This window comes from Macaca mulatta, chromosome 7 (assembly GCF_049350105.2).
Source record: "Macaca mulatta isolate MMU2019108-1 chromosome 7, T2T-MMU8v2.0, whole genome shotgun sequence".
In the NCBI taxonomy this organism is placed as follows: Eukaryota; Metazoa; Chordata; class Mammalia; order Primates; family Cercopithecidae; genus Macaca; species Macaca mulatta.
In genome coordinates this window covers 148,273,722-148,296,341 of record NC_133412.1, presented here as the reverse complement: position 1 = coordinate 148,296,341, position 22,620 = coordinate 148,273,722, and the positions used below count along the sequence as shown (strand labels likewise).

Below are 22,620 nucleotides of genomic sequence, written 5' to 3'. Positions count from 1 at the left end.
CTAATTGGTTATAGTGCCTAGATACTGTAGCTGCTCTAGGTCCAGGATCATGTGGCTAGTTTTGTATTTGTATATTCTAACAACCAGAAGCTAGTCCATAGAAGTCTACTTGGCTGCATCTTCTCTGGGTTCCAGGACTCATTTGTGCTTTGTTGTTTCTTTTTGCTTCTCTCTCAGAGCGAGGCCGGCTGCTGACCTTTGGCTGCAACAAGTGTGGGCAGCTGGGCGTTGGAAACTACAAGAAGCGTCTGGGAATCAATCTGTTGGGGGGACCTCTAGGTGGGAAGCAAGTGATCAGGGTCTCCTGCGGTGATGAGTTTACCATTGCTGCCACTGATGGTGAGTCTGTACATATCATTTCAAGCTTTCTGGATTCTTGGCTGTGTTTCAGTTCTTGGCTGGGAAAGAAGTGGACTGGTTATTTGTATAGCTGCATTATGGATATACTTTTTTATTTGTATTAAATTGGTGGCCGGTTATATATATTAAGCTTTATTAACTTTGTATGTATTCAACATAGTGATTGTTTTTAAAGGCCAGATTTCTAGATAACGATAGGTTAATGTTCTACATTCCTCCTTTTTTCATTTCAGCTTTCACTTTTTTGGTAAAATGTTGTAAGAATTATTAAGTACTTCTATACAACTTGCCCAGTATCTTATTGATTGGTTTCAATAAACATTGATTGGATAGCTGGAGAGAACAGCATATTTTCTCTGTTGTCTGGGGTCAGCTGTACTACAGTGATGTCCATAGGGACTGCTAAGGTTCGAAGGGCTGCTTTCCTCTATATTATGTGTCTCTCAGATTTCTGAGTTGGTCTAACTGATTTTTCTTCTCTCTTTTCTCTGAGACGATTTTTTTTTTTTTTTTTTGGAGACAGAGTTTCACTCTTGTTGCCCAGGCTGGAGTGCAATGGTGCGATCTCAGCTCATCACACACAGCCTCTGCCTCCCAGGTTCAAGCGATTCTCGTGCCTCAGCCTCCTGAGTAGCTGGGATTATAGGCATGCACCACCACGCCCGGCTAATTTTTGTATTTTTAGTAGAGATGGGGTTTCTTTATGTTGGTCAGCAGGTCTCGAACTCCCGAGCTCAGGTGATCTGCTTGCCTCGACCTCCCAAAGTGATGAGATTACAGGCGTGAGCCATTGTGCCTGGACTTTTTTTTGTTTTTGTTTTTGTTTTTTTTTTTTGAGATGGAGTCTTGCTCTGTTGCCCAGGCTGGAGTGCAATGGCACGATCTTGGCTCACTGCAACCTCCACCTCCCAGGTTCAAGCAATTCTCATGCCTCAGCCTCCTGAGTACCTGGGATTACAGGCGTGAACCACCACATCCAGCTAATTTTTGTATTTTGTATTTTTAGTACAGACAGGGTTTTGCCATGTTGGCCAGGCTGGTCTCGAACTCCTGACCTCGTGATCTGCCCGCCTCGCCTGCCAGAGTGCTGGGATTACAGGTGTGAGCCTCTGCACCTGGTCCTCTGTGACTGTTTCTTTCTGCAGTATAGTTTGGTTCATTACTCCTTTTTTTTTTTTTTTTTTTTTTTTTTTTTTTGAGACACAGTCTCACTCTTGTCACCCAGGCTGGAGTGCAGTGGCACGATCTCAGCTCACTGCAACCACCACCTCCCAGGTTCAAGCGATTCTCCTGCCTTAGCCTCCCGAGTAGCTGGGATTATAGGCACTTGCCACCATGCCTGGCTAATTTTTGTATTTTTAGTAGAGACGGGGTTTTGCCATGTTAGGCAGACTGGTCTCAAACTCCTGACCTCAGATGATCCACTCCTCTTGGCCTCCCAAAGTGCTGGGATTACAGGCGTGAGCCTCTGCGCCTGGTCACTCCTCTTCTGTACTGCCACTGTTGCTATCCTACTTTCCCTTCCTTCTTTGCTTACTGTTTTCCTCTTTTTTCTTTTTCCTGTGTCATCATCTGAACTTCTAAATTTTTGTAGCCACTTTTTTCACTTGACTGGTAACAACTCACATTTCATTTTCTTTTTTTGAGACAGAGTCTTGCTCTGTGCCCAGGCTGGAGTGCAGTGGTGTGATCTCAGCTCAGTGCAGCGTCCACCACCCAGGTTCAAGTGCTTCTCCTGCCTCAGCCTCCCAAGTAGCTGGAATTACAGGCGTGTGCCACCATGCCCAGCTAATACATTTCATCTTCTTATCTTTTGACTCATCAATTTTTGTGTTGTTGATTTTGCTCTGAGATATCCTTGTTTTCTTTTGGTCCATGCCTGTTCTGTACTCATGAGGGGTCTCAGGGATATTGTCAATTAAGTGATCTGTTACCATATTTAAATAAACCAGCATTCAGAACAGCACATTAACTCTCTCTGCTTGTCCCAAAATAAGGGACTTTAAGGAGCAAACTGTTTAGGTCAGACTTGGATAAATGGAAATGTCACACAGGACAGAATCAGGATGTCACTGAAGATAAATTTAGTGCAGCAAATGCTATAGCACTTTCTGACAGGGCTTCAGAAAGCTCATGTTTCTTGAATAGATCTGTGTAGTTCATGACTTTAACTTTAGAATGAAGAATGTAAATTTGGATTCTGTGGCTGGGCATATTACCTCTTGATGTTCCTATACTCCTCTGAACTGTACTTGATGGCCTTATTCATGTCCAGGTCCTCTTTTAGGCTCTAGGAATATAGAAATGAGTCTCAGAAAACCCCTGCTTTCAAGGAGCTCACAGTCTAGTAGAGTAGGGGACTAGCACAGGCAGGTGTTAGGTGCTGTAATAGCAGCAGCCTACTCTTCTAAGTCCTGGAGTGCCCCAAGGCTCACTTGTCTCTCCAAAGTGAGCTTGTTCCCTTAAATTCCCCCTATACACTGCTTTTTATCACCAGCCTTGACCTTGAGACTCATTTATTCAACAGCTCCTCAACTTGATGTCGAAATATAGGGTGGGCCATATAGCCCACTTATCTTAGACCAATCCTGATTCATGCCTTCATGCCTGTTGTCATGGCTTAATGATTAATAGCAACCCTGTTTCATTTAAAAAAAAAAAAAAGGCCTGATTTGGATAAGAAGTTATAGGCATCTCAGACAAACTTAGTATACTCAAAATCAAACTTCTGATTTTCTGCCCAGACCTGTACCTCCTGCAGCCTTCCTGTCTCAATAAATGGCAGCTTCATCCTACACTCCACATCCCATCCATATTGGTTATCTTCAGAATAAATCCAACCACTTCTCACCATCTCCACTACAACTGGTCTCCCTGCTTTCATACTTGCTCCCCTGCCATCAGTTCTCCTCAGTAGATGGAGGGATTCTCTTAAATACCTACTGCTCAAAACCTCCAGTGGTTTCCTCTATCAGTCAGTAGACCAGAGTCATCACAGTGGCCTGACTGGCCCTATGTGAGCAGGACCCCAGCCACCTCCTGACACCTTCTGCTATCACCGTCCCTTCCTTTCCTTTGTTCCAACTGTAGGGGTCTCCTTGTTCCTTGTTTGTGCTACTGACATTACTTTTGCTGTTGCTGTTCCCTCTGCCTGGAAACTCTTCCTCACTCCAGTAGATCTCTGTTCAAGTGTCAGAACTCCTCTGACCTACCCTATCTAAAATAATGATATCCCACCCAACTGTTACTCTTTGTTTCCACTTATTTTTCTCCACCATTTATCTTCATAGCATTTATCACTACCTTAAATATTAGGTGTTTATTTATGTATTATCAGTCTCCCCTACTAGAATGTCAGTTCCACAGGGCAAGGACTTGGTGTTTTTCACTGCTCCATCACCCCATGCAGTACCTGTCATGAAGTAGATGTTCAGTCAGTTTTTGGATGAATGACCAATAAAAAGTTGTTGAAGAAAAAGGTGAATGAATGGATGAATGAATGAATGAATGAATGGCAGTACATAGGAAGAGTGGGCATTTTTACCCGAGTGGAATCAGGAAGAGTTTAGGCTTTATATAGGAGAATAAACAGCTTTCCCTTGTTTAGTACATAGTGGGAAGTCTTTCTAGCTCTAGGATATAAAGATGGAGAACCCAGAGAGTTCGGAAGCCAGTGTTCTGTTAAATGGTCTGCTGTTTAACTTTTTTCCTAGATAATCACATTTTTGCCTGGGGCAATGGTGGTAATGGCCGCCTGGCAATGACCCCCACAGAGAGACCACATGGCTCTGATATCTGTACCTCATGGCCTCGGCCTATTTTTGGATCTCTGCATCATGTCCCGGACCTATCTTGCCGTGGCTGGCATACCATTCTCATTGTTGGTAAGAGTTTCATATGTCTGGGGTTGGGATGGCTTTGACAGAGGATAGACCCACGTCTGAGGTACTATTGGTCACATTCTTAGAAACAGAAATGTCCTGAAGAAGCCATTCTGTAAGTCTTGTAATGGTCAAGGATGCCATGCCTGGTGGTGGGAACAGAACATTGTCATTTCCTGGAATTTTGCTATCTGCCATCTCTTGATTATTTTTTAATATAACTTTGGGCTCTGCCTCCCTGCTTAGAATTGATTTTGTTTTTTGGTCTTTTTTTTTGAGATGGAGTTTCACTCTTTTCGCCCAGGCTGGAGTGCCATGGTGTGATCTTGGCTCACTGCAACCTCCACCTCCTGGGTTCAAGCGAATTCTCTTGCCTCAGCCTCCCAAGTAGCTGGGACTATAGGCACCCACCACTACACCCGACTGATTTTTGTATTTTTAGTAGAGACGGGGTTCCACCACGTTGGCCAGGCTGGTCTAGAACTCCTGACCTCAGGTGATCCACCTGCCTCGGCCTCCCAAAGTGCTGGGATTACAGGCGTGAGCCACCATGCCCAGCCCTAGAATTTGTTACTTCCAATCATCCACCAATTAATTTGTTGTCTGTGCTTATGCTTTCATGAGAAACATTCAGTACATCCTTTAAAAGAAACTTTAAATTATAAGTGCTTTCTGCATAAAGATTACTTTGTTATGAACTACTTTATAAATGCTTGTGTAAGAGTTTATAAGTCTACTTTTAGATCAGTGGTTTGCAGCCTTAGCAGCACATACATTAGAATCCTTGAGAAGCGCCTCTTTTTTTTTTTTTTTTGAGATGGAGTCTTGCTGTGTCGCCCAGGCTGGAGCGCAGTGGTGTGATCTCAGCGCACTACAACCTCCCAGGTTCAAGTGACTCTCCTGCTTCAGCCTCCCTAGTAACTGGGACTACAGGAGTGTATCACCACACCTGGCTAATTTTTGGATTTTTTAGTAGAGATGGGGTTTCGCCATATTAGCCAGGCTGGTCTCGAACTCCCGACCTCATGATCCGCCCACCTCAGCCTCCCAAAGTGCTGAGATTACAGGCGTGAGCCACTGAACCCGGCCAAGAAACTTTTAAGAATACCATTGTCCAGACCCTATCCCTGACCAATTAAATCAGAATCTCTGGGGTGGAACCTATAGACTTATGCAGTGTTACTTCTTTTTTTTTAATTTTGAGACAGAGTCTCACTCCATTACCCAGAGTAGACTGCAGTGGCACAAACACAGCTCACTGCAGTTTTCCTCTCCCAGGCTCAACTGATCTCTCACCTGAGCCTCCCAAGTAACTGGGACTACAGGCCAGTGCCACCACACCTGGCTAAGTTTTGTGTTTTTTTAAGAGATTGGGTTTTGCCATGTTGCCTAGGCTGGTCTCAAACACATGGTTACTTTCTAAAACTTCCCAGGTGATACCAGTGACCAGCCAAGGCAGACAGTTACTAATGTAGATGGTGAATATAATTAGAATAGCAAGTGGTGCTTAGCTTATGATACTAATTTCTAAAACTGTAAGTTATAAGTCTAAAGTTGTCTGAAGTTAGGGAGAGCAATTACCTCCTATCCTAGTCTTCTCTCATTTTTCTTGCCTATATCTGTATACAGTGCTTACCTACCAAATATTTTTTCTCAGAGAAAGTATTGAATTCTAAGACCATCCGTTCCAATAGCAGTGGCTTATCCATTGGAACTGGTAAGTACCAATGTTTCAGGTACCAGTGGTTTTCTGAAGTGTGAATCTTTTGGTTAGATTCCATGTAGACTCTAAAACCCAAAGGAAAATGGGAAATGTCTTTGGGAAGTGAAGAATACGGTGGTTAAGAGAGAGGATCATATTTTGGTTGGTTTTGCAGTAAGTTATGACTTTTACATTGTGGTCAGAGAGAGAGTACATCATCTTTGCCTCCAACGTATATGGAAGTTAATTAAGTAGCTTGCCCAGTACTGTAATATGACTTATGTATTATTCCTTTCCTTGCTATTCTAGGGGGTAATGAGTCCTCTACTTCCACGGTATTCCCAGGGGTATTCCAGTCTTAAGAAATAGTTCACCAAAACAGGCACTCAGAATAAAACTCGGCTAAACTTTCAGTGTGGTTAGGAGAATCATCTCAAAGATCTCTGATAGATTTCCTTTGACTGCTGTCTTCATGGTTCTTTATTATTGCGGACCATGCCAGGAATTGAATCTATTTTCCGTTTGGTTTTCTACCTGCTAGAGTCCCTCTAGCCTTTGATGTCTCAGAACCAGGATTCTGATTTATTTTATTTATTTATTTTTTTTGAGGCACAGTCTTGCTCTGTCGTCCAGGCTGGAGTGCAGTGGCTCATTGCATCCTCTGCCTCCCAGGTTCAAGTGGTTCACCTTCCTCAGCCTCCCAAGTAGCTGGGATTATAGGCATGCACCACCACACTCAGCTGTTTTTTGTATTTTTAGTAGGGATAGGGTTTCACTGTTTTGGCCAGGCTGGTCTCAAACTCCTGGCCTCAAGTGATCTGCCCACCTCAGCCTCCCAAAGTGCTGGGATTACAGGCATGAGCCACTATGCCCAGCCCAGATTCTGATATTGTTTGGAATCAAAACACATAAACACCCAGAATAAAAGCAGATTAAAGCTGGGCACAGTGGCACAGCCGTTAATCCTAGGTACTCAGGAAGCTGAGTCAGGAGGATTACTTGAGGCCAGGAGTTCAAGGTTGCAGTGCACTATCATTATGCCTATGAATAGCCACTGCAATCCGGGCCTAGGCAACATAGCGAGACCCTATCTCAAATGAATGAATAAATACATAAACAATCGGTCAAACAGATTAAACCTCCAAAAACAAAACAGCTGAAAACATGATCTAGACTTGAACTTCAGTTTACACATATACACCGACTTATAATACCATATTATATATAGTTTATTTAAGTAGCCCATTGCTTGGCATCTCTGTTTACGTATATTAATATCTGTCAAAACTGACTAAAGATCTTTTGCTAAGCACAGCAGTTCGACTACAACTTTGTTTTGCTAGAACAGTATTTAAAGGAAAAACATAAAATTAAAAGCAAACGTCCATTGGTGGGAAGATGTAGACTCGAGGAAGAGCAGGGATTTTTGTCTTTTTTATTTATCAATTTTATCTACTTGCCTAGAACAGTGCCTGGCAAATGGTAAATGCTCAGTAACTATTTGTTGATTAAATGCATTATAACCATCCATTGGAGTGAAAGTGAACATCTCCAAATATTTCCATAATGTGAAATGTAAAAAGCAAGTTGCAGCAGACTACATGGCCTTTTTATAAAGTTTAGAAACAAGTAAAATAGGCTGGGCGTGGTGGCTCACGCCTGTAATACCAGCACTTTGGGAGGCCAAGGCAAGCAGATCACAAGGTCAGGAGATTGAGACTATCTTGGCCAACATGGTGAAACCCTGTCTCTACTAAAATACAAAAAAAAATTAGCCGGGCATGGTGGTGCACACCTGTATTCCCAGCTACTCGGGAGGCTGAGGCAGGGGAATTGCTTGAACCTGGGAGGCGGGGGTTGCAGTGAGCCACGATTGTGCCACTGTATGTCAGCCTGGCAAAAGAGCAAGACTCCATCTTAAAAAAATAAATAAATAAAAGTAAAATAAATAGTAATGTATTATTTAAGGATGCATAAAGGCGATAAAGTTTTTAAGAAGAAATGATAAATATAAAATTAAACAGAACGGTTTCATCTGGGTGGGAGGCCAGAGAAGGAAGGAATTCACAAGGCAAATACAGTGATATAGGTAATGCTCTAGTTCAGCAGTGTCCAGTAGATCTTTTTGCAATGGTGGAAATGTTCCATATCTGTGCTGTTCAGTATAGTAGCTACCAGCCTTCTGTGGCTATTGATCTCTCAAGAGAGTAGCTCTTGTGACTGAGGAACTGAATTTTTAATTCTCTTTAAGTCTAAGCAGGTACATATGGCTAGTAACTCATATTGGATAGTGCAGTTCTAGTTCTAGTAGCAGATAGACCTATGTTTATTGTTAGGCATGAAAATTTACGTGTATGTTAAAATAGTCTTAGGTATATCTAAAATGCAGCATAATCTTAAAAAGCCATTTAAAACAAAAAAGTAAGCTTCAGAACTCACTTTGGTAACTATGGTTCTGCTGCTTCCGTAGGATCTCAGCATGACCCAGTTAGTCCCCAGGCCAGCATAGCAGGTGATAATTAACCCTTCCTTACATTTAGCCTCAGAAAATACCAGGCATCAGAATAAGGATCTCTGAGGAGTAAGAGAAAAAAAGAAAATACCAGGCAATTTTTTTAACTTTGACAAATTAATCTTCTTAATTATATTTTTCTTTGGCCCATATTAAAATTCAGTTTCATTTTCCTGACCACACATCAGCTAGTCTTCATTAAGGTTGCTTGGAATATGCTATATGATATGAAAGAACCAGCCATTATATTATCAAAATTCATACAGATAGTCATCAGAGAATGTAATGTTCACATTAAATTTTGAAGAATTGGCTGGGCGCAGTGGCTAACGCCTGTAATCCCAGCACTTTGGGAGGCCAAGGCAGGCGGATCACCTGAGGTCAGGAGTTTGAGACCACCCTGGCCAACATAGTGAAACCCTGCCTCTACTAAAAATACAAAAATTAGCTGGGCACAGTGGTACGTGGCTATAATCCCAGCTACTCAGGAGGCTGAGACAGGAGAATTGCTTGAACCTGGGAGGCAGAGGTTGCAATGAGCCAAGATCAGGCCATTGCACTCCAGCCTGAGCAACAGAAGCTAGACTCGGTCTCAAAAAAAAAAAAAAAAGTTGAAGAATTCAACATTCAGATTTTCCCTGGACAGGGAGTTAATGGTAAGTTTATCTGACAACTTTAAGAGGAGTTTGACTCAAATGTTAAAGACCTTTTTATATAAGATAAATGTCTATGGAGGATGCTGGAATCTGAATGTATCTCTTAAAGAAGCAGAGTAAGCATGGGTGCTAGATTTGGTGGGCTGTGGTTGGGGGAATTGTTTGGTAATGCTTTTAGAATATTGATAACCTGCTATGGATATAAGACAAAGTTGGTAAATGGAATTATCATTATGAGCATCCTGCTACACAAATACAACTATACAAAATTACAAAACATAGTTTGTATGAAAACCAAAAATTTCATCCCTAATACTTGACTTGCACTGTTGCCATTGCACTTCATGCAGCTTTAGGCACCTTTCCAGGGTAAGTGGGGTTGTCAGATGGTAAATCTGTCTTGCTGCATGGCAAAGCTGTCTATTTCTGTGCTGTGTATCTGTCAGTGTTTCAGAGCTCTAGCCCGGGAGGAGGCGGCGGGGGCGGCAGTGGTGAAGAAGAGGACAGTCAGCAGGAATCTGAAACTCTTGACCCAAGTGGAGGCTTCCGAGGAACAATGGAAGCAGACCGAGGAATGGAAGGTTTAATCAGTCCCACAGAGGCCATGGGGAACAGTAATGGGGCCAGCAGCTCCTGTCCTGGCTGGCTTCGAAAGGTAATTCCTTTGGAAGAAGTAACTTGGATAAAATATCTGACCCTTTGCAGGAACTAGAAAGAGCTGTCAGGGTCTCTCAGTTTTCCAAGTACCTAATAAACTGTTGTGCATCCTGAATCCAGCCTTCTGATTTCTTTTTTTTTTTTTTTTTTTGAGACAGAGTCTCGCTCTGTCGCCCAGGCTGGAGTACAGTGGCCAGATCTCAGCTCACTGCAAGCTCTGCCTCCTGGGTTTACGCCATTCTCCTGCCTCAGCCTCCCAAGTAGCTGGGACTACAGGCGCCCACCACCGCGCCTGTCTAATTTTTTTTTGTATTTTGTAGTAGAGACGGGGTTTCACCGTGTTAGCCAGGATGGTCTCGATCTCTTGACCTCATGATCCGCCTGTCTTGGCCTCCCAAAGTGCTGGGATTACAGGTTTGAGCCACCGCGCCCGGCTCAGCCTTCTGATTTCTACCTGGAAAGAAACTGCCTAATCACTAATCCTTTTTTCTTTCCAAAAAGAGATAAAAATGTTCTCATACCCTTGTTACTTAAGTGAATGTATTATAAGTTACTATAACCTACCTTGATGGCAGTTTTTGTAGTACATGTATATAAAGATTAAGCTTACAGATTTTATGCTGTCATTTATAGAAATGGAATATTGGAGCAATTGGAATGCCTTACAATAGGAAAATGGTTGATGAAAGTTGAGATACAGAAAGTAAAAATGTTGGATTGGGCACAGTGCCTCATGCCTATAATTCCAGCACTTTGGGAGGCTGAGGCAGGAGGATCATTTGAACCTAGGAGCTCAAGACCAGCTTGGGCAACACAGCAAGACCATGTCTGTACAAAAAATTTTAAAAATTAGCCGGGTGTGGTAGTGTGCACCTATAGTCCCAGCTACTCAGGAGGCTGAAGCAGGATGACCACTTGAACCTGAGAAGTCAAGGCTGAAGTGAGCCAAGCTGTGCCATGATTGCACCACTGCAATTCAGCCTGCACGATAAAGCAAAACCCCGTTCAAAAAAAAAAAAAAGAAAGAAAGTAAAAATGTCGAAGTATATTTCTTTTCATGGAAAGTTAGTCACAACATATGGCTATGCAGAAGAGGATGAAATATCTGTATGATCTCATTCTTTTAGGAAATATGTAATACAAATGTCGACAAGACTATGTATTGACAGTTTTTAAAGTGGTTGTCTGTGAGTGATAGAATTGCTGGTGAATTTTATTAGTTTCCTTTGCCCATTTGTATTTTCTCATTTTCTACAGTGAATATTTATGGTTTGTGAAATTTTAAATTTCTTACCAAAAAAAAAAAAGACCGGGTATGATAGCTCCTACCTGTAATTCCAGCACTTTGGGAGGCCAAGGCAGGAGGATTGCTTGAGCCCAGGAGTTTGAGACCAGCCTAGACATCATAGGGAGATCCCATCTCTATAAAAATTAAAAAAGAAATAAGGCCAGGGCCAGGCATGGTGGCTCATGCCTGTAATCCCAGCTTTTTGGGAGGCCAAGGCAGGAGGATCACCTGAGGTCAGGAGTTTGAGAACAGCCTGGCCAATCATGGTGAAACCCCATCTCTACTAAAAATACAAAAATTAGCTGGGCAAGGTGGCTCATGCCTGTACTCCCAGCACTTTGGGAGGCCGAGGCGGGCAGATCACAAGGACAAGAGATCAAGACCATCCTGGCCAACATGGTGAAACGCCATCTCTACTAAAAATACAAAAATTAGCCACGCGTGGTGACGCACACCTGTAGTCCCAGCTGCTCAGGAGGCTGAGGCAGGAGAATCGCTGGAACCCGGGAGGTGGAAGTTGTAGTGAGCCGAGATCACGCCACTGCACTCTGGCCTGGTGACAGAGCAAGACTCTGTCTCAAAAAAAAAAAAAAAAAATCTGGGTATGGTGGCACGCACCTGTAATCCCAGCTACCTGGGAGGCTGAGCCAGGAGAATCACTTGAGCCCAGGAGGCGAAGGTTGCAGTGAGCTGAGATCGCACCACTGCAGTCCAGCCTGGGGGACAGAGTGAGACTCCATCTTAAAAAATAAATAGATATATATAAATAAGGCTGGGCAAGGTGGCTCACGCCTGAAATCCCAGCACTTTGGGAGGCCAAGGTGGGCAGATCACTTGAGGTCAGGAGTTCAAGACCAGCCTGGCCAACATGGTGAAACTGTCTCTACTAAAAATACAAAAAATTAGTGTGTACCAGGTGTGGTGGTACACACTTGTAATCCCAGCTACTTGGGAGACTGAGGTAGGAGGACCACTTGAATCCGGGAGGTGAAGTTTGCAGTGAGCCAAGATGGTGCCACTGCACTCCAGCCTGGTGACAGAGTGAGATTCTGTCTCAAAAAAATAATAATTATTAGCCAGGCATGGTGGCACATGCCTGTGGTCCTAGTTACTCAGGAGGCTGATGTGGAAGGATCGTTTGAGTCCCAAAGGTCAAGACTACAGTGAGTCATGGTTGTGCCACTGCTCTCCAGCCTGGGCAACAGAGCAAGACTGTTTCAAAAAAAAATCTGTAGATTTAAAGCTCCCTGTCTAGTAAGACTAAACTTGCTAGTGATTTGAGGAGGGTGAACAGAGGAAGCAGCATGCTGTTCTGTCTGCACCTTTAGCCTCAGCTTTCAGCAGTGTGGCAGCCAGCCTCACTGCCACTTCCTTGGAGCTTCCCAGCTCACTGAATAGCCTGTGTAGAATAAGTGTGTTGGAGTGACATACCAGACACTCCAGCCTGTGTTCTTTGAGTTTGCCTTTGCATCACTGTTCCTCCTCTGATGAAGGGGTGGCAGTTTGCTCACAGGTAGGCTGTGATATGTTGCTAACCACAACTGTCTTGCCCACTAGAGGGTGCTGATGTCATGACAGAGGGAAAACTATAGCAAAAAGGAGAAGGGAATTTGGGAGGAAGCAAATACTGCAAACAGACTAATGAGATTCTTTCTCATATACATAGGAGCTGGAAAATGCAGAATTTATCCCCATGCCTGACAGCCCATCTCCTCTCAGTGCAGCGTTTTCAGAATCTGAGAAAGATACCCTGCCCTATGAAGAGCTGCAAGGACTCAAAGTGGCCTCTGAAGCTCCTTTGGAACACAAGCCCCAAGTAGGAGCCTGGGTAACTGAACTTTTTGCCTTTGAATCACAACTAGGTAAACAGTCACTGCAAGCTCTGCCCAGTTCTTCTGGCCTCGCTCTAGCTTTTGGGTTTCAGTTGCCCTGCATCAACTTATACTGTCTCTTCAGCAGTACTTAAAGCCTCAACCCAAGACTAAACTCAGTTGCCTCAGAAAGGTATTTACCCTTCCACATTTCTGAAAGGCTAACACCTTTCTAAAAGGATTGTCTTTTCCCTCTGCCTCAGAAATACCAAAATTCAAATTCAGTTTTTCATGACACTGGCAGGGTAATTTAGAGGCTCTAAATATAAAAAAGAAGTAATAATGGTAGTCTAGTGAGGAAGCAACACATGTACACCTAACCTTGGTAAAAATGACATTGTGGTAAATACCTCAATAAAACTATAAGCCAAGGTCATGAAACTTTTTCTATAAAAGGCTGCATAATTATTTTAGACTTTTCCTATTAAAGGCCACATAGTAATTATTTGAGACCATTTTAGACTGAAATGTGTACAGCCTCTTTTGCAACCACTCAACTCTGACATTATAGCACAAAAAGCAGCCTCAAGTAATACATAATGAATGGGCATCCTTGTGTTCCAATAAAATTGTGTTTACAAAAACAGGCAGTAGGCCAGAATTGGCCCATGGGCTATTTGCTGAACCCTCCTATAAACAAAGTACAGTAGAAAAGAGAAAAATCCAGACTAGGATCATCAGAAAGCTTCCCAGAAGAGGTAATCATACCTTTGAAACTTCAAGGTGAATGTTTTAATTTCTCTGTCAGTTCACCTTCTTAAATTGTGTTGGTGGTCCTGTTTACTGACCACCTCTCAAATTTTTTCTAAAGTGTGATTCACTGCATTTCATGAATATTGACACTTTGGGTCTCACAGAGATCTGAAAGACTTGTTCCAAACCAAATCATGCTTTGCCCTACTTCAGCATTTTAAACGAGAAGATACCAATGCACTTTAAAATTTTTCACAAAGTCTTCCAAAATAGATGATTGGTCTCCCAGCTTGGCCTAATGGGGACTGAGGCAGAGAGTTTGCTTTCCCTGTTATGTCAGTGCCCATTGCTGTTATAATGCTAGCATTTCTGTTTCTCTTACATGTATTCATGTGTATATATGATTTATCTTGTTAATTTAAAAGTAAAATCTGATTGCACTTAGAGGAAGTTTGGATTGAGGAGCTGACACCTGGGCAGAACCTCCTGCAATCTCCTTCTTGTCTCTCTAGTCACCTCGGCTGAATCCTGCAGTAACCTGTGCTGGGAAGGGAACACCACTGACTCCTCCTGCCTGTGCGTGCAGCTCTCTGCAGGTGGAGGTTGAGAGATTGCAGGGTCTGGTGTTAAAGTGTCTGGCTGAACAACAGAAGCTACAACAAGAAAACCTCCAGATTTTTACCCAACTGCAGAAGTTAAACAAGAAATTAGAAGGAGGGCAGCAGGTGAGAGCATTAAAAGAATAATCCAATTTCTAAGCCTGTTTTGAAGAATCACAGAATCAAAACACGAAGTACTGAAATAGACAATAGACTTGTTCCTTTGCAGGTCCTTACTTTTTTTTTTTTTTTTTTTTTTTTTTTTGAGACGGAGTCTTGCTCTATTGCCAGGCCAGACTGCAGTGGCACAATCTCGGCTTACTGCAGCTTCCACCTCCCGGATTCAAGCAATTCTCCTGCCTCAACTTCCCAAGCAGCTGGGACTACAGGTGCGCGCCACCACGCCCGGCTAGTTTTTGTATTTTTAGTAGAGACGGGGTTTCACCATGTTAGCCAGGATGGTCTCGATCTCTTGACCTCGTGATCCACCCGCCTCAGCCTACCAAAGTGCTGGGATTACAGGCATGAGCCACCATGCCCAGCCGATCCTTACTTTTTAATGGTATCACTTTTTTTTTTTTTTTTTTTTTTTGAGTCTCGCTCTGTCACCCAGGCTTGAGTGCAGTGGCCGGATCTCGGCTCACTGCAAGCTCCGCCTCCCGGGTTAATTATAATCCCAGAAGCCTTGGACCTTGTTCAGGCACCTAGATTGAATCATTTTCATCACTTAACTTGCATTGCTTTTTCTTAGTGTTTTTTCTTTTACAAAACTTAATTACATACCTCTGAAAGTACATTCTCCTGAACAACCACAATATTATAACCACACCTAAAAAAATTAATACTAGTATTCTCAATTCTCATCTGGTATCCAGCTGATACCCCAGTTTTCCCAGTTTTCCCCACAAAAATGTCCTTTATAACCATTTTCTATCAGACTAGAATCCAGTCAAGAACCCCACATTATATTTGGTTATGTCTCTTATTTCTTTTCATCAGTTCCCTCCACCACCATCACCTTTTAAAAATTATTTATTTATTTTTATTTTTTTTATTAATTTTTTTTGAGACAGTCTCACTCTGTCACCCAGGCTGGAGTGCAGTGGCATGATCTCGGCTTACTGCAACCTCCACCTCCCGGTTCAAGAGATTCTTCTGCCTCAGCATCCCAAGTAGCTGGGACTGTAGGCGCGCACCACCACACCTGGCTAATTTTTGTATTTTTAGTAGAGATGGGGTTTCACCATATTGGCCAGGCTGGTGTCAAACCTTGTGATCCACCCGCCTCGGCCTCCCAAAGTGCTAGGATTACCGGTGTGAGCCACTGCGCCCGGCCTTATTTATGTATTTATTTTGAGACAGGGTCTTGCTTTGTCACCAAGGCTGGAGTGCAGTGGCACAAACATGGCTCACTGCAGCCTTGACTTCCCAGGCTCAAGTGATTCTCCCACCTCAGCCCCCCAAGTAGCTGGAACTACAGGCATGATCCACCATGCTCTGCTTCATCTTTTTAAAAAAAATACTTTTATGATATTGACTTGTTGAAGAAACCAGGCCAGTTGTTCAACAGAATGTCCCACATTCTAGATTTGTCTTGTTTTCTCAGGGTGTTGTCTAACTTGTTTTTCTGTCACCCTGTCTTTTCTGAAAACTGGAAGTTTAACCTAAGGCTTGATGAGATTCACATTAAACATTTTTAGTGAAAAAACTTCAAAAGTGATTCTGCATGCATTATTTTTCGAGAGCCATGCCATTGTTTTATATAGAGGGAAGCAGAAGCAGAGAAATAAGGTTAGGCCCTTGGCTTTGCCATTTACCAGCTGTAGGTGTTTGGGCTACTTACTTTGTTTTCTCTGAGCCCTGGTTTCTCACCTGAAAGAAAATAATAGATCCCTTGTATGGTTCTTTGGAGGATTAAATGAACTAATGTTTATGAAATTACTTTAGAAATTAATATACAGGCTGAGCACAGTGGCTCACACCTGTGATCCCAGCACTTTGGGAGATTGCTTGAGCCCAGGAGTTCGAGACTAGCCTGGGCAATGTGGTGAAATCCCATTTCTACCAAAAATAAAAACTAGCTGGGCATGATGGCACACGCCTGTAGTCCCAGTTATTCAGGAGGCTGAGTTGGGAGGATCACCTGAATCTGGGGATGTCGAGGCTGCAGTGATCCGTGATCACACCACTGCACTTTGGTGTAAGCAACAGAGCAAGACCCTGTCTCAAAAAAAAAAAAAAAACCACGAGGTAAGATTGGCAGCTCTAACAGGGAGAAGATTGTTTTGCCCAGGACTTTTTCCATTTTAAAACTGAGAGTTCTGCATCCCAGGAAACCCCACAGTCCTCGACAAACCTGGATAGTTGGTCACCCTACCTGCAATTAATATAAAGGTATGACTGTATCTAAAATACTGCCATGAGTGTCTCACAAGATCGTGGCTACAAATCCTTAGAGGTTGGCATTGAAAATATAGTACTGAACTACTGCTGTGACTAGGTGGCACTGTTGCTAATATGGAACTGTGTTTTATCCGGACAGGTGGGGATGCATTCCAAAGGAACTCAGACAGCAAAGGAAGAGATGGAAATGGATCCAAAGCCTGACTTAGATTCAGATTCCTGGTGCCTCCTGGGAACAGACTCCTGTCGACCCAGCCTCTAGTCTCCTGAGCCTATAGAGCCCCCAGGAAACTGGGACCCAAAGAACTTCACAGCACACTTACCGAATGCAGAGAGCAGCTTTCCTGGCTTTGTTCACTTGCAGAAGAGGAGCACAAGGCAGAGGCTCTGAAGCACTTTCCTTGTACATTTGGAGAGTGGCATTGCCTTTTAATAGGATCTAGGGTGATTTTATTGTTTTGGAGAATGGAAGGGCCCCCATGGCCCTGGCTTTGTCATCAGTGACTGCCATAGCAACAGCAGCTCTGTACCTCATCTGTTGATCCCACCTTTGAAGAGGAGACACAGTGCTCACCTTAATTGCGCTGGTAGCAGCTTATATCCCATGTATCATTTTCACCATTGATTGGAAGCTGCCTTGGGAATTCAGTACCAGGCATTACCCCTCTGGGTGGGAGAGGGAAAAGTGTAAAACTGGAGTGGGCTGGAGTCAGGCATGGCCTGCCCAGTGTCCTCTGCAGAGTGGTGAAGTAGTCTGAGCCCTCTCGGGAGCCCTGAGTCCAGGAAAATATGTCTGATGGAGTCCATCTAAGGCTTGTTTCCAGAAAGTTCAGTTACTCTGTGCAGCTAAATGCTTCAAGAGGAAAGATAGGCTTAGGTTGCTTTTCCTCTGAGGGTTGATTGAAATTTCTTGAGTGAGGAGTAGAGAAAGGGCAGGACCCTCCTCATCACACAGCTGGTGTTTCAGGCTGTGGCCAGTGCAGGGTGGGATTTCCTAGCTGTGGATGAGGTAATAAGGTGTCTCTGAGGGATGAGGTGTCTCAGAGAGTTGAGTCCATGGGGCAGTCAGAATAGCCTTAAGAGAAAATCATGAAGAAGAAAAGGTCCTCCTTTAGCTGCCTCTACTTGGTATCTTAGAGAGGGCTTAGAGGGCTCTCCGTCTTCTGCCCATGAAAAGACTTCTTGAGCCTCTGCCTTCGTGGCTCTTAAGGTTCTGATCTTGATAGCAGCAGCCCCAACTACTTTCTTTGTGTGTGTCTGGTCAGCATTTTTCTCCTTTTGGTGTTTTATGAAGCCATACGATAACCAATGAATCTGTATTATCTTTCCTACCTGAGTGACCCAAAGCCAGCACCAAACCCTGGGAGTCCCTGAAGCCTAACAGAACAGGTAGAACTTGCAAAAGGAATTTGGCTGAGAGCTCACTTCTAATCCTGTACTCATTGTGTCTTTGTAGATAGAAAAAAGCTAGCTTGCCAAAGAGAAATAGTGTCCTAGAAGAACAAAACTTCATATAGAAAGTTCTAGGCAAGTATTTGATGGTTTCCTTAAGGATGTGAGCTTTGTGTTTCCACCTAGCCTTGTAAAATGTTCCTGTGGTATTTTGTGTCACACATCCTACCTTTGATGAGTCTCACATCCCACCTTCCTACAAATAGCTAAAATAATTTTGTTTCATTTTCCCCAGACCAAAATGTTTGATCATCTGTTCAACATTATGGGAGGTCCTGTGCAATGGAAAATTTGCCATTTCCCCAAAACTGGTGGCATAAAGGCTGATGCTCGGGGAGAACCCCGTTGCTGGGGACAGGCAGCTCTGTTTGATGGGATCTTCTTTGGTTTGATGTTCCCATTGTTTTCTCAGTTCTGAGAAGCCTATTACATTAGTACTAATGTAATCACTGAAACCTTTTCTTGAAATCAGGGAAGCAGCCAAACTTTGATTAAAGTTGCAAGTTCTGGGGACTTGCGGGGGTTGCCGTAACCCCTGACAGTGGGTTTTGGTTCAGCATGTAAATGCAACTTTGATTTTCTTAAGGACTGATTGGCCTGTCATGTCCCTGTATCCTCATGCTCATCATCTCAGCAGGCCTGAGAGGCCAGGTCAGTTTGGGTGTTCATCATGAGGATTGCTTCTGCTGTGGAGCTGAGGGACATGGGCACGTTGCTGAGAAGGTGGGGTGAAAGTGAGTGCTGGGGGTGGGTGAGCGCCCTGGTCTTGTTCACAGGGGAGTCTTTCCCTAGCAGTGGAACGCTGTGGTCATTTTCTCTAGCATATTCCCTTAGGAAGTCTAGATTTGCTATTAATCTGGCTGAGAATCTAAGTTCTGTGCCTTAGAGACAGTCTGCACTTTCTCATATTGTGCCTGAGACAGCCATATGATTTTTTTTCCCACCAAACAAGTATGGAAACAGAAACCAGTTCAAAGGGGGATGGAGTAAAAGATGAGGCAGTAGAAATGCCTTTGAATGGTTTTCTGTAGCTAATTCTCTTTACATTTTGTCCTGCTTTTTTCTTTATGCAGTGCTAGGTGTTTTAAGTTTTCTAATAGTATTGCTTTTGAGTTACAATATAACCTGAGTTACTCCTCTGCTCTAACATTGTTGCGGAAGAACTAGTTTATTGTTAGCCAGGCTTGAAAGGTTGAGGGTGGAGTGGTTTGGCATTTCTGTTTTAAATAAACATTTAAGCTCTTAATCAGTACTGTGCCTCAGTAAGCCTGTGCATGGACCTTAGTCTCTGGGGATAAAACATCCAGATTCTAGGCCTCCGTGAATCTTTGATTCTATGAGTCTTTATATAAATAATGTTCTTGGAACAGAAACAATGCAAGGGACATTTGCACAGAAATAGTCTTTGCTTCTCTCCAGTTTCTTATTCTTGCCAGCAGAATCATTTCTACTGCTACAGCTTTTTTCCCAAAAATGTCTAAAAGTGCTGAAAGTGCAGAGGGAGGGAAAAAATGAGCCACTAAAAGGATGATTCTTTCTTGTACCTACCTCCTCAGTCTCAGTGGGGGCCTTTCCAAGTGATAATGCTAGTTTATGGTTTGTAAAACTTTTCCCTCAAAGAGATTGAACTGAATTTGGTCTCCCTGGCATAGCACAGCCACGTTACTTCTCTTGGCTGAGCCTTTCATTGAAGTTTAAAGCAAAAGTACACTAAAAATTTTCATTTCATTTGCCATATGTTCACAAACATTCATAATAGAACAATTCAGGGGCAAGAATGCATTTTAAATAAATTCATTCAGATGAAATCCCTAAACCTCCAAAGAAGTATTCATGATGGTCAGGGTAGAGTGGGCTGTAATCAGGACTATAAAACATGTTCCTTCCTGCTGCAATGCCAAAAATCATTTATTGTTTCAATGATTAACTGTGGAAATAAACATGCTGATCATTAAACCTCACAGAATCATGAACATTGGAGAGAAAAACTCCACTATGTCACATCTCTGTTACCTCCTGTGTAGCTGTGGAGAGTGATATATTGATAATGAAAGCAGACATTGACCAGAAGGTGCTGTGCTGCATTATATACATTGCTGTTAAGAAATACTGTCTCCAGCCGGACGTGGTGGCTCACGCCTGTAATCCCAGCACTTCGGGAGGCCGAGACGGGCGGATCACAAGGTCAGGAGATCGAGACCATCCTGGCTAGCACGGTGAAACCCCGTCTCTACTAAAAATACAAAAAAATTAGCCGGGTGTTATGGCGGGCACCTGTAGTCCCAGCTACTCGGGAAGCTGAGTCAGGAGAAAGGTGTGAACCCAGGAGGCAGAGTTTGCAGTGAGCTGAGATCACGCCACTGCACTCCAGCCTGGGCTACAGAGCAAGACTCCATCTCAAAAAGAAAAAAAAGAAAAACTATCTCGGCAGGCCGGGCATGGTGGCTCATGCCTGTAATCCCAGCACTTCGGGAGGCTGAGGCAGGCAAGTCAGGAGATAGAGACCATCCTGGCTAACACGGTGAAACCCCGTCTCTACTAAAAATACAAAAAATTAGCTGGGCATGGTGGCGGGCGCCTGTGGTCCCAGCTACTAGGGAGGCTGAGGCAGGAGAGTGGCATGAACCTGGGAGGCGGAGCTTGCAGTGAGCCAAGATCGCTCCACTGCACTCCAGCCTGGGCAACAAGAGCGAGACTCCATCTCAAAAAAATAAAATAAAAAAGAAATACTGTCTTGGCACGTCTGTATACATTTTTAATGAAATTCGTTTCCATGTGAGTTTCCCCATGAAATTTCTCCCATGGTGTAACCTTATGAACTTTAGAATTTATAATGTTTACTTGCACTAAACATTTATTGGATAAAGTAGTATAAAATACAGACATTAAGAAGCAGCATGCATTTATTTACTGTCATCCTCTGAGCTATCCGGGAAGAGATTTAGATTTTTTTAAAAAAAGGTTCTTACCTCTTTCCAGAGACCAGATCAAGCTAAATTTAAAAGATGAAAGATTTTTTTTTTTTTTTTTTTTTTTTTTTTTGAGATGGAGTCTCACTAGGTCACCAGGCTGGAGTGCAATGGCGCGATCTCAGCTCACTGCAACCTCTGCCTCCTGGGTTCAAGCAATTCTCCTGCCTCAGCCTCCCGAGTAGTTGGGACTACAGGCATACACCACCACACACAGCTGATTTTTGTATTTCTAGTAGAGACGGGGTTTCACCATGTTGGCCAGGATGGTCTCGATCTCTTGACCTCATGATCTGCCCACTTTGGCCTCCCAAAGTGCTAGGATTACAGGCATGAGCCACTGTGCTCGGCCTTGAAAGATATTTCTGATATAACCAAGGCCTAAACATGTAGAGATTAAAGGGAACACTAAGGCATTGACTACTGTTTTATTTCTTTAGCAAAATGAGAGCGAATAACTGCTTCCTTGTCTATAGAAAGCACTCCCCACATATAACAACATTTGTTCTCTCTGGAGGGCCCTGATCTATGACCTTACTAACATCCAGGGATCCCGAATCCAGGAGCCTGTGGTACCAGGCAGATAAAGTAAAGAAGTGAAGCAGGTCAGGTGAGACTGTGGTGGTCTGGTGCTACCATTCCCATCTGAAGGAGCATCCATCTGATTCTAAACCATGCAGGTTGTGCCATGCAGGTTGCTGGCCCAGTGTTTCCAGAACTTCCAGTTTTTCAAGAGATGTTCCATATCCCAGTTTTTAAATGTCGGATCATATTGTGAATACTAGGCCAGCTAAATAAAACATCTGTGGAGCAAAGCAGTCCACATGTTGCCATTTTGTGACCTTGGCCACAGCTTATTCTTGCCATCTATTGCAATGTACTAGTTTACATTCCCACTTAAAGTGTACATTTCATTGAACTTGCCTAGGGAATGTACCTATTAGGTTAAATATCCATTATCTCTGTGTGAGGTTTCCTTAAGGGGCTACCCATAAAGCTTTATTATGTGATACCTCCTTTCCTTTGGAACAATTAAAAAGGGTGCAAAGAAATATGTGCTCCTTTTTAAATATATAGGACTTTTTTCCCAGCCTGTGTCCTGCAGCTTCACCGCTAAAGCCTTAACTCACATTTCAAATTGGTCTGATCTGTTAGCCCAGCAACTCAGCAGAAGCTGCAGAGGAAATGGAGCAAGAGTGAGTGGCCATTTGTTATTTAGTAAAATAGGATTTTGTTGTCTGTCTAGCCCTGTTGCCTAGCTCAAATTGAGCAGTTTTTCTCCAGTATTTTAAACTAACAATTTGAGTAATACAGAACAGTAATCCTAGGATTTCTATCTGTTGTGCTAACTTCACTCCTATTTGAACTGATAATACTCTCGCAGACATTATCAGTTCTCTCATTTCACTAGTCTAGGACTCATTCACCTTGTTTAATTTTTAATCTCCAGACCTCATTAATTGAGGTCTTAACTTGTGCTAGGCAATATTCTACACAGAGAAAACTAAAAAGATTTGATCCCTTTCCCTTCAGAGTTTACTCTCTCAAATAGAAGTTGACTATGCTATAATTGCCAA

General features: G+C 43.1%; 1 protein-coding gene across 4 annotated transcripts in view; it reads left to right on the top strand.

Moving 5' to 3' along the window:
• NEK9 (NIMA related kinase 9) overlaps nucleotides 1–19,320 on the top strand; it is a 44,605-nt gene extending 25,285 nt beyond the window's left edge. For 2 of the 4 annotated variants that reach the window (XM_077937890.1, XM_015144126.3), the window contains exons 16-22: nucleotides 178–339; nucleotides 4,074–4,244; nucleotides 5,899–5,958; nucleotides 9,558–9,766; nucleotides 12,723–12,872; nucleotides 14,133–14,345; nucleotides 16,762–19,320. In XM_077937890.1, coding sequence (XP_077794016.1) covers nucleotides 178–339; nucleotides 4,074–4,244; nucleotides 5,899–5,958; nucleotides 9,558–9,766; nucleotides 12,723–12,872; nucleotides 14,133–14,345; nucleotides 16,762–16,884 — 1,088 coding nt within the window. In that variant the 3' untranslated portion in view covers nucleotides 16,885–19,320. 4 annotated transcript variants of the gene reach the window in all.
• Nucleotides 19,321–22,620: the final 3,300 nt, after the last annotated feature.